The sequence below is a fragment of the Populus trichocarpa genome, chromosome 8, assembly GCF_000002775.5.
Source record: "Populus trichocarpa isolate Nisqually-1 chromosome 8, P.trichocarpa_v4.1, whole genome shotgun sequence".
NCBI lineage: Eukaryota > Viridiplantae > Streptophyta > Magnoliopsida > Malpighiales > Salicaceae > Populus > Populus trichocarpa.
Window position 1 is genome coordinate 2,654,329 of NC_037292.2, and position 10,850 is coordinate 2,665,178.

At 35.4% G+C, this 10,850-nt stretch overlaps 2 protein-coding genes across 3 annotated transcripts; both read left to right on the plus strand.

Moving 5' to 3' along the window:
• The first annotated feature begins 276 nt into the window (after positions 1 to 276).
• Positions 277 to 4,728, plus strand: LOC7457894 (protein TONNEAU 1a). Its single transcript, XM_002311085.4, has 8 exons — positions 277 to 539; positions 1,159 to 1,291; positions 1,954 to 2,042; positions 2,154 to 2,276; positions 3,430 to 3,557; positions 3,671 to 3,693; positions 3,775 to 3,931; positions 4,469 to 4,728. Exons 1-8 carry the CDS (start codon positions 453 to 455, stop codon positions 4,518 to 4,520), a joined length of 792 nt encoding a protein of 263 aa, XP_002311121.1. The 5' UTR covers positions 277 to 452; the 3' UTR covers positions 4,521 to 4,728.
• A 795-nt stretch (positions 4,729 to 5,523) lies between these two features.
• Positions 5,524 to 8,937, plus strand: LOC7457895 (adenylate kinase 1, chloroplastic). 2 transcript variants are annotated; one of them, XM_024607898.2, is made up of 5 exons: positions 5,524 to 5,962; positions 6,309 to 6,449; positions 6,709 to 6,798; positions 6,829 to 6,981; positions 8,452 to 8,937. In XM_024607898.2, the coding sequence occupies exons 1-5, from the start codon at positions 5,654 to 5,656 to the stop codon at positions 8,590 to 8,592; spliced, it is 834 nt and encodes a 277-aa protein (XP_024463666.1). In that variant the 5' UTR covers positions 5,524 to 5,653; the 3' UTR covers positions 8,593 to 8,937. The 2 variants fall into 2 exon arrangements, with proteins under 2 accessions (XP_024463666.1, XP_002311122.1); XM_002311086.4 differs by having other exon boundaries at positions 5,525 to 5,962; positions 6,709 to 6,981.
• Positions 8,938 to 10,850: the final 1,913 nt, after the last annotated feature.

The following is a 10,850-nucleotide window of genomic DNA, read 5'->3' on the forward strand; positions in this document are numbered from 1 at the left end:
CAGTAAAAAACAGGTACACTGTCTTGCCAAGTTGCTGTTATAACTCGGATTTGTTTAGATTAATGATGTATTTATGTAACTACTTTTATCTCACGAGTTAAAGGAACACCAATTAGCGATAAATCCATTGATTATTGATTTTTTTGGGATGGAAAGGTTGGCTGGTCACAAAAAAATAATAATCATGCTTTAAGGAGTTACTTTACTCGTCAACAAGTAGGACCCATAAACTCGAACCTCAGATCATGGCATGGACGACCCAGATCCAACCTTCAGTACCATCAACTAGACCCTCTCACTACGAAAGGCAATCCTAGTTATGACTGCTATCACACCCATCTCCTCCCTGAAAAACACTTCTCTCCTTTTTTCCCTTTCTCCTCGAAAAAAATAGTTCTTTTCATAAATAACAGTGAGCAGAGGAGAAACGAACTAGCCCTCCCTGAACAAAAATGGATGATTACACGAGAGAAATGATGGACCTGAAAACACTCGTCACTCGAACCCTAGAGAAAAAGGGCGTCCTTGCTAAGATCCGGGTAATCACTCAGTTTTCTTTCTGGTTTTCTTTTTATATTGATGATAAACTGAAAAGTAGAAGGATTATTTTGATTGTGAATTTTTAAATTCAGTTGTCTCGAGCTAATTGATCTTGAGTCAAGTTTCTTATTTTTTGGTTGGATCTTGTCCCATGGGAAAAAAATGGAACCTTTTTTCTTTGTTTAATTGAATAATTGTTTTTGCTCTAGATCTTATTTTCTTTGTTTGAAATTGAAATTAGGTTCTTTTGTTTCTCCCATTGGTTTTGAGGAGAAATGATTATTTTATATTTTGTAGCTAGGGTCTTGTGTTTTGTGCAGGATCAAAGCCCTGTAGCCAAATGTAAAGCTCAAAGTTTCAAGATTTTGAGCTTTTTTTTAGTGAATTAGACGGCTTTTCTTTTCCCTTTTAAATTCGTAGTTGGTTCTGCATTTTAGCTATTTTGTTCACCGAGTGTTTAATGACGCAATTCACTCCTTTTTTTTCTTTTGTATCAGAAAGTGTGGTTATTGAGTAGAATTAAATAGAGAATGTAATCAGGCACAGTAATCCGTATGGCGAAGTTTGTGGTTTCCTTTGTTCTAAGTTTTGTATCTTACTTCTTTACTCTGTTTGTAGGCTGAACTGAGGGCAAGTGTTTTTGAGGCAATTGAAGAGGAGGATAGGGTAATTGACAAGGATGAAGGCCTACCCCCTGCATTATTAGGAAGCTGCAATGATCGTGCTAAACAACTTCACGCTTCTCCATCAGGTTACTCCTTGAATTCATGACCCTTTTAGTCTGTCTCTCAATTTTGAAACTTTGTTTAATGTTTGTTTAGATTGATGAAATCCAATATAGTGCGTGGGTGTGTACATTGGCCAGCATTTTGTTGGGTTATGTAAGTTTGTGCTAGGTCATGAAATGAAGTTACTTGGGGGTAACCAAGTTGCCAGTTTATTTTCCTCCTGGACCAATACTTATGTTTCAATTCAGTCCATCATGGTAGTTAACAACTTTGATGTGGGGGGGCTAGCTAATAAGTTTTTTTCCCTGGGCCAAATTTTATGTTTCCAATATCTTTCATAGGCGATTACAACTTTGAAGCTTCATGAGTGGACATGCTATTGCTAGCCAAAATCAAAATTCTGCTCTTTCAGATCCGTATAGGTTATGGACCTTCAAGTTTCCCTGTTAGAATTTGAGGTGTAGAGAACATCACAGGATCGCTGATCTTTTATTGGTTGTTGGAAGTTGCTAAGATAGGATATCAAATAGTTATTTCCCACCTATCCATTCCTAAAAACGAGTGCCTTTTGGTCACAATGTTCAAAGTTTGTAGTAACTTAAACAAGTGCATGTGTTCTGGTGAAGTAAGATGTTCATAGTCACTTGTGTATGTTGTGTTGATTTTTTTCCAAAAACAAATGCAGGGAGGCTGCTAACTGCACTAATTTGTGAATACTTAGACTGGGGGCAGCTAAATCACACGCTAAAAGTCTATTTACCAGAGTGCAATTTGGTAATCATGTAATTTATCAGTGTATTATTTCCAGAGTTTTTAACACCTTTATATGATTTTCACTGTACTTGATTTGTGAACATTAAACTGCATTCCTTATCTTCCCTTCAGCAAAAGGATTCTTGGAAAGCTGAGTTGAAAGAATTCAGTAGCAAGAATGGATATGACCTGAACAGGAACGGAGATAGTGCTCCTTTGCTTTTGGATGTTCTTGAAGGATTCTTGAAGTTTGAGGTTTGTCCCTATCTGTAGCTGCATATCTGCTTTTAAGACTTTTGGGTGAAAGAAAAATGGCATTATGGTGTCTGCTTCCAGCTATAAATGTAATGCAATACAATCTCTTTGGACATCTGATTATTCTTAAAGAAATCAAACATATCAAAAGGAATTATCGATAGTTTTGCTTTGTGATGTCTGAGTTTGTAATAATTGTTCACGCATGAAATGAAAGCTGTGCAGCCTATTGTCAAGTTCTTGAAGGTGTTTACTAAGATGTTCATGAACTAAGATGGATGGGTGCTATTGTTTGCTGGTCTTATATCACTTGAATAGTGGACTAGTTTTGTTATGGGGACTGAAATGAGCTTGCTAATTGTTTGATAGGACTTAAGAATTAAGATTTTGTTCTTAATGCTCCAGTCACAGATACCATGTTCTTATCTTATACACTGCAAATACTTAGGAGCTAATCTTAGGTAGAGTAAGGGACCGCTTTTAGCTATGGAAATATTGGTGCCTGTGGAGAATATCATCTATGCTGGTTCAATGTTGATTGAAGGCTTAAAGAAACCAAGCGCGAGTTCCCACTAAAAAGATTCAATGTTGATTGTAGCTGGGATGAATATGTTAAGGTGTCTAAATCTGCAAGCATGGAAGATGAAATTAAAATTTATGAGAAAAACTTATTTCAGTTTTTAAGCCATTGAGATATAGGTTGAAGCTTAGCTTCTCAAACCCGTTGGACCTGGAAGAGTAAAATCTGCATGCTCAAGTGGAGGATATGATGACATATAGGTGGCTATTGGAAAACACTTGAGGAGAATGCATCTGAATGAGCTGAAGCGGCAAAGTGACATAACATGAGACTAATTTTGATAGTCTGTGATCCTTTATGGAGCTAAGTGGCAATTGAGGATTTATAAGTTAATTCCATGCGGCTTTGATACAGGGCTTTTGTTGGGCACCATTAACTTTTTCGTCTTCAATTTTCGTACTTGATTAAAAACAATATGTATGTTTTTCTAGGAGATATTTTTTTCTTGGAATAAGGTTCAAAACTCTATTCAAATTTCAAGTAACTATATTGCTTGTTCATGATTTCTTGTCTCTTGATGTTTTTTTTCTAAAATCATTCACTGTTTTATTGATGAAAATCATTTTATTACAGAATTTATCCCAAGGAAGGGGTACTGGAAGGAGAATGTCAGAAACCGAGTCCTTATCCAATGTAGAGTCTAGGAATATGCGAAGACCCTCATCATCATCTGTTGCTGGTGGCTTACCTCCATTAATAAGGTGTTGGGCCAACTCCAACTTTTAATTTTTCAATTCTTTTATTTTTTATTTTTTGGTGTCAAATATTTCCTTCCCTGATCCACTCATAATTGTTTCTGTTGTTTTTCTGCCAGGCCAGCTTCTTCCCAGGCATCTGGTGAGTGATTAAAATATGCATCATTTGCTCTACCATCTCCTTCCTAGTTGCTCCCTGTTTCTAATACTGTACGTGGTGCAGATAGGAGAGCAGGGTCTTCCATGTCTGGTTACAGGAAAGATGATAACAGTTGGCGATATGATGGTGATGAACTACCTGAGGATGTGATTCGAGCTTCTACTGCCCTTGAAAACCTTCAGCTGGACAGGAAAGCTAGGAATCTGACTACATCTTGGAGGTTAGTTTCTCATGCGTCTTCAAAATTCTTCCATTATGAAATAGGTAAAAGTGTATTTTGATAACCATTTATTCTGGACCAATTACAAAATGAACAGTTGTCACTGTGTATATGAAAATTATGTGCAGTAACGGCGAAACTGGAGATTGCCCTATATTAGAAAAATGCTGAGGGGTGTGATTAGATTGTTGTGAAGTTTTTTTATACTGCAAATTGTCTTATCCTGGACATTGCACCCTCGAGAATCCTGAGACCATATTTTGATTGGTTGCCCCCCAGTCTTTTGTCTTGTTAAACATTTTAGAGTAGCTAAATTGGCGGGCAACTAGCTAGCAGTCGCTTCGCATGTGCTGCTTTTAGGTAGCTTATAATGAGAGGTCCTATAACATCACTCTGATGAACTGAATTCTTCCATTAGTTATTGTATTTGATGTATTGTTTGATCAACGGAGCTGTTCACTGAGATAGCCTCATGCCCGTGTCTGTCATCTGATTATATATAAAACTCATGATCTTATGTGTTGGGTTTGGTTGCAGGCATGCTGGGGATGGCATCAGTGATGACGGGGGGAGGGCTGACCACATTTAGCATCCTCGAATGATGCAATGAGTAGCGTAGTGTGTATTTTTATTTTTATCCACTAATGTTTTTTTCATCAGCCAAACGAGGTAGCGATTTGTTGTTTTGTTTTTTGGTTAAATATATTGTGAGGTGCTCTAGTGTTTTGATGAGTTCTCTTGCTTCTTTTCTTCTTTTTGGACACAATTTGAAATCTCAATTAGTGATTGCCATAAAACTTGTGTACGTAGATTGCCTTCAATTTTTTAGTTGACCAGGGAGGCTGAAAGATCAGGCCTGTTAAAAGATGGATCAAGCTTCTCTCTTTACAGCAAGAACAATGGTGACTTTTTTATATATATAATTGAAAACATTTGGGAAGACGAATTTAATTGGATAGGGATACGTGTATATAAAACAAGAAAATCACTTTCATCAATACCAACCAAAATAGAGTCGGCAGTCTTAATTCCAAAGACGAATTAATGCTTAATTCCATTCTCCTGTTAGACATTCAAAAAAAAAATGAAAAAGGAAGAAAAAAATGTTTATTATTTGCACCTAGCTCTTCGTGTAAATGTTTTTATAAAAGGTTTTTTTTAATTGAAAATGTATTATTATTATTATATTATATTTTTTACATTAAAATTTAAAAAGTATTAGTTTGTATTCGATATTGTGCTTAGATTTTATATTTATATTTTAAAAAACAAAGGTTTAAGAAAAAAATTAGTTGTGATTTTAAAAATATAAATTTAAAAAAATATATGTTTAGTTAAAATTATTGTGAGATGAATTTTTGTATGTAAAATAAATTAAAAATAAATTATTTTAACTTTTACAAGATTAAAATTTAAAATATTATGTGTGATTTAGTGTAAAAAAATTATTTAATTAAATAAATAATTTTTTATTTATGATTAGATAAATTATAAAGCTATCACTATAATATGATAAACAATTTAATAATTTTTCATATAAATAACACTTTAAAAGCATAAACCGAAAAAAAAACCCTCCCTAAATCACGTGCTGTCTCTCCCCTCACTGAGGACACAAAAGCCTTAACCTCCCATCACCTCACCAAATAAGCAGCCTCCTGCTTTCCACACGCCATCTCTTCTCTTTCTATTTCCAACCGAAAAAAAAACCCTGATCTATCCATGGCTGCTCTTTCAAGAATCCCTAAAACCTCAATAAAATCACTTTCTTCTTGTATATCTCGAAGTTTTTCTATAACTACGTTGAATTCCGAGATTGACCTCAAAGTACCTTCTTTTCTTTCTCACAACTCTCTACCTCTCCGTCAGGAACCTAAGGAAGGGAATATCCAGTGGGTTTTTCTTGGTTGTCCTGGTGTAGGTAAAGGTACCTATGCGTCGCGTCTTTCCAATTTTCTCGGTGTTCCTCACATCGCCACCGGTGATCTGGTTCGCGAGGAGGTCAATTCCTCGGGCCCACTTGCCTCCCAGGTATTTGCTCTCTTTTTTTAGGGTTTTAGATTTTTACGCCTCTTTCTTCTTTTTGGCTCTCTGGTTGGCGAAAGTTTGAATCTCTGCAGTTGAAATTTCGAAATGAATTGCATCGCAACTTTTATTGATTTTGTTTGAACTGAATCGCGTTATAAATTTATTAAAGACTGCATTTTTCGTCGAGATTGTGACACTGACCGTTACCTGTTTGATATTTTGCTTCTTACTGGAAAAATTCTCGGGTGCTATAATAGTTGGGGCCCACATGACGGGGCTGACAAATATTGGTATCTGAACATTGTTGAGCTGATTATTATTGATTATTCTTTTTGTTGCTGTACTGTAGCTTAAGGAGACTGTGAATCAAGGGAAATTAGTTTCTGATGAGATCATTATAAGCTTACTGTCAAAACGTCTTCAAGCTGGAGAAGCTAAGGGTGAATCTGGTTTCATTCTTGATGGTTTCCCTCGAACTATTAGACAAGCGGTGAGCTATTGTTATTATTGATTAGTTTTGTTGGCAGTTGTCTATATATTTCTCATGGATTTTGAAACTGACTTAAAAAAAATAATAATAATTCTAGTTGTGAATGATTAGCTGGTTGAGCACTTTTAGTTTTCTCATTAGCAGTTTTTGAGTTAAATTGTTATGTGAAGTGCTTTGTTTTCCTTTTCTCTTCTATTGTAGACAATTACTCTGGTGTCTGTCTATCTAACCTGATATTCATGTTCTGGTCATACTGCAGGAAATACTAGAGGGAGTAACAGACATTGACTTGGTGGTGAACCTCAAGCTTCGAGAAGAAGCGCTGCTTGCAAAATGCCTTGGGAGAAGGATTTGCGTTGAGTGTGGAAGAAATTACAACATTGCTTGCATTGACATCAAGGGTGAGAACGGGAATCCTGGAATTTATATGGATCCACTTCCTGCTCCTCCACAATGTGCACCAAAGCTTATCCAACGAGCTGATGACACTGAAGAAGTTGTTAAGGAGCGACTACGTATTTATTATGAAAAGGTATTACTTCATCTTTCATTTTTCGTATTGGTGCCTTTTTTTAATATAATCATCATATGAACTTGTGAAGTTCTATAACACATCATCTGTTGATCAGCCACGTGTAATTTATGGGATATCATCTTCTTTTTAAGTATTTTTCTGCCAGATGAAATATTTTATAGCCTGTGTATGGTACCTTGTTGTATATTTGAAAAAAAAAAAGTGAAATATAACTTATATCTATTTGTTAGACCACAGAAAAACTTGCAGATAATTGACGAGAGAAAAGTATACCCCCCCACTCCCAAAAAATCCCCCCAAACCCTCCTCAGTAGATTTGAGATGATACATGGATCTTAAAAAGCTTCAGTATGTCTATTCTGATTTCTCTCTAAATGATTATCACTATTGGAAAGATAATAAGTGCTCTTGCATATGGCAACATGTGGTGGAAAGTAAAAAATAGTCTTTGGCATTACAAATGAATTTGTTAGAAACCATTGATACATGCTCTCACTCAAAGCACATACATTTGTTACCGATGCAACAAACTAACCTGTTCTACATGCTGATTTCCACTCAAAACATATGGCTGACTTATTATTTTTATGTTTTTTTCACGGTGACACACAAAAAACACAAGTGCAAGAGCAATTTTTTTTTTTTTGGAATTCTGAATTTGTGGATGTCTGAAATCTAAACATTAAGATGTTCGACTCTCTCGTTCACTTTATAGTTCTCAAAAGGCTAAGATTGCCTTTCTTGTTTTGCCCTTTTTCTTTTTGAAAAAAAAATAGATTTTGTTAAAAAAAAAGTAGCACAATTAACTTCATTTCTGGCTGATGTAGTAAATTCACCAGTAGGCTCCCTATCTCTAGATTTCATGGAGTAATATTTGGTACTATGCCCAATTTCAGCTGTTATTTCCATCAATATGTACACAATCATGAACTCTATAGTTTTTTATTGTTACTGTCGTTCTAATTGCATCATAATCTAGGTGTCCGAAGTTGTACTTTTACATCTCAGCAGTGGTTTACACAACAGAATTCGGGAAAAAAGAGAGGACAAGAAACAGTAGTTTATCTTGATATAACTTGTGAGAAAAGGCAGTAGATCAGTTGGGCGTTCCTGTGATACATTTACAGTGTAGTTGGGTGCATTTGATTTCAAATTCATTGTTCTATCTATAATGTTTTTCCATAGGGTGTTTGCTTAACATATAAATGCCAGAATTTTCTTTTCAATACATGGATGCCATGCTGCATATTTCCTCTTTTCCCTCCACCTCTCCTTATCATTCCTTTTAAAGTGGTAAATAGTAATAAAAATGTTGCCTTGGAGTGGGAATAATGGACAATCATAATAATCGAGCTTAACTTCTGGCATAAAGTAGGTTGTTTTTAAATGATTCTGACAATAATAGCTGTAATTGTCATTTGTTCCGCAATTAATGGCCTGAAATCTGCAAACCGTATTTTCTTGCAGAGTCAACCTGTTGAGGAGTTCTACCGCAGTCGTGGGAAGTTGTTGGAGTTTGATCTTCCTGGAGGAATTCCAGAATCCTGGCCAAAGCTGCTGGAAGCTCTGAATCTTGACCACGAGGATAAATGCTCTGCAGCAGCATGAACTCCCATAGTTCTGCAACATATTCTCAAGTTAGGTCATTCTTTGCATGTGGGAGACTACATGCATAGTATTTAGAAAAAAGGAGGTTAACAATTATATCAAATAAAAAAGCCTAAACCATTACCATAATTTTATTGTTTGGGGAGCAAGGAGGCCATTCAATGGACATGGTTAACGATATGATTTGTTGTTAGATGCATTTGGCTTGTAGTGATTAAATGGACAGATGTCAGTGCCATTCAATTTTGCTATAACAATTGGTTTTGAAATTCGTTTTAATGGTTCTTTGAACAGAAGCAGCAAACAATAGTGGAAACCGAATAAACTGCTTTATTTGACCCAAAAGACCATGTTCTAGTTTTGTTTAGACAGGAGCTACTATCTCTCTTCTTGTTGTTTACATTACTTCTTCTGAGGTGCTACCTGGTTTTTCTGTTTCTTGCATGTGTTGAGATTGGATGGATTGGTTGTTTGAGTTCCCAACTTCCCATGGATAACCTTTTATTGTGGCAATTGGCAAGCTACTCAACATCAATATGCTCTTGTGCACAATCTAAATGCATAAGAAACAATATGCTCACCTATCTTAGCTTCTCATCTATCAGCATTCTTCTCTCTCATCTCGCAGTTTTTCTTTCTCAGCATGATAGTCCTCTCCTTTCAGATCAATGCTAAGCATGCTAATTTGTGTTCCCTACATATTGCTTTAAACGCAGTTTTTTTTCTTCTGGTACTGTGAATCTACGCTCCTACCAGGGGTTTTAAGCACTTCTCTTGCAGCTGTGTAACTGATTCAGTTTTCGTTATTGCCCGAGTTGCGTCTATGTAGAAGATGAACTATATATGTCACTGTATTAAATTTTAGTTTCCCGTTTAGTCATTCCAAGTCGTCTTCTTTCTCCCACTGATCGAATAGAAAGCTGGACGGAGTCAGTTTATTGCTCTACTCGAGTGCGTGTGGGAAGATGGTGTAAATATTCAACAGAAGCATAAAAATCTATCACATTACATGTTCTGAATCTGAAAAAAAAAAAAAAAAAAAAACTTCGATTGTCGTGCCTAGTATACACTAGTGTTCCATCGGTTATCACCGCAATGACCAGATGCTTAGGCCAAGCTCGTTGATGAGCCATGAGGTCCACGAAAGCCCCCTTCCACTATTGACCAGATGCCAAACACAAATTGTGCCCATACCTTTCATTAGGGATTGCTCGAGCAGAAAAGGCCCATTTAGCAATCACATTTCGAGGCCCTACAAGTTAAAGAGCCAGCGAACCCATTCCAAGCTATAAATATTTTTTTCAAAAATATTTTTGAAATTTTTTTATTTTTTATTTTAAATTAATATTTTTTTATGTTTTTAAATCATTTTAATATAATAATATAAAAAATACTTTTAAAAAATATAAAAATATTATTTTAATATATTTCCAAATAAAAAATACTCTGAAAAACAACTATCATGCCCTACAAATACTTTATAAAAAGAAGCATTTTGAAATTTAGTTTAAGTGGTAAAAATTGGACCTTCACGAAAGTTCGACCGAAGTCACAATGTTTTTTTTTCAAGGTAAAAAAAAAACCCGGATAAGGAATCTGGAACAAACCTCGAAAAAACAAAAGGCAGTGCGAGCAACTTTCAGGAATCTAATTCAAAAGAAGGATGAGCTAGCCATTCTTTGAGCAGTGGGAGGAGGGGAGTGCGTCTGTTAACGTGGCCAGAAACTCGTGCCAGACTACAAGGAAGGCATAAGAAGCAAAGCCTGTTAAAAGCGAAAAATCATAGCCTCACAGGACAACATTCTTGTCCCGTCTCTGCTTGAATTGGAATCACTGCCTCGGAGAAGGCATCCTTCTCAATTATTTCTCCTCTCTTCTATGTTTTTTCCCCTTAATTGATAAAATTGCAATTAATTTTTGCAGAAAGAAAAAAAAATGCACGTATCCTCAAGAAAAAATGATTTCATTTATGTTAAAAATATATTTATATATAAACAAATACATGAAACATCAAACTAGTTAGCAATTTTTTAATTGGGGCATTCACTTCTTATAGTTTTATTCATTTTTTGGACATCTATTGTCCTCGTATAATCAATTTTGGTAATGTTTTATAGGCTTTTATTATTGAGATTACAATTATGAACAGACATATATGTTCCTCTATTGTCCGAATCTTAAACTACTTGTAAAAATAAATAGCGTGCATGGCATTTTTTTTCTTTTTTTTTGGGTTGTGTTATGCCTGCAACAGTAGA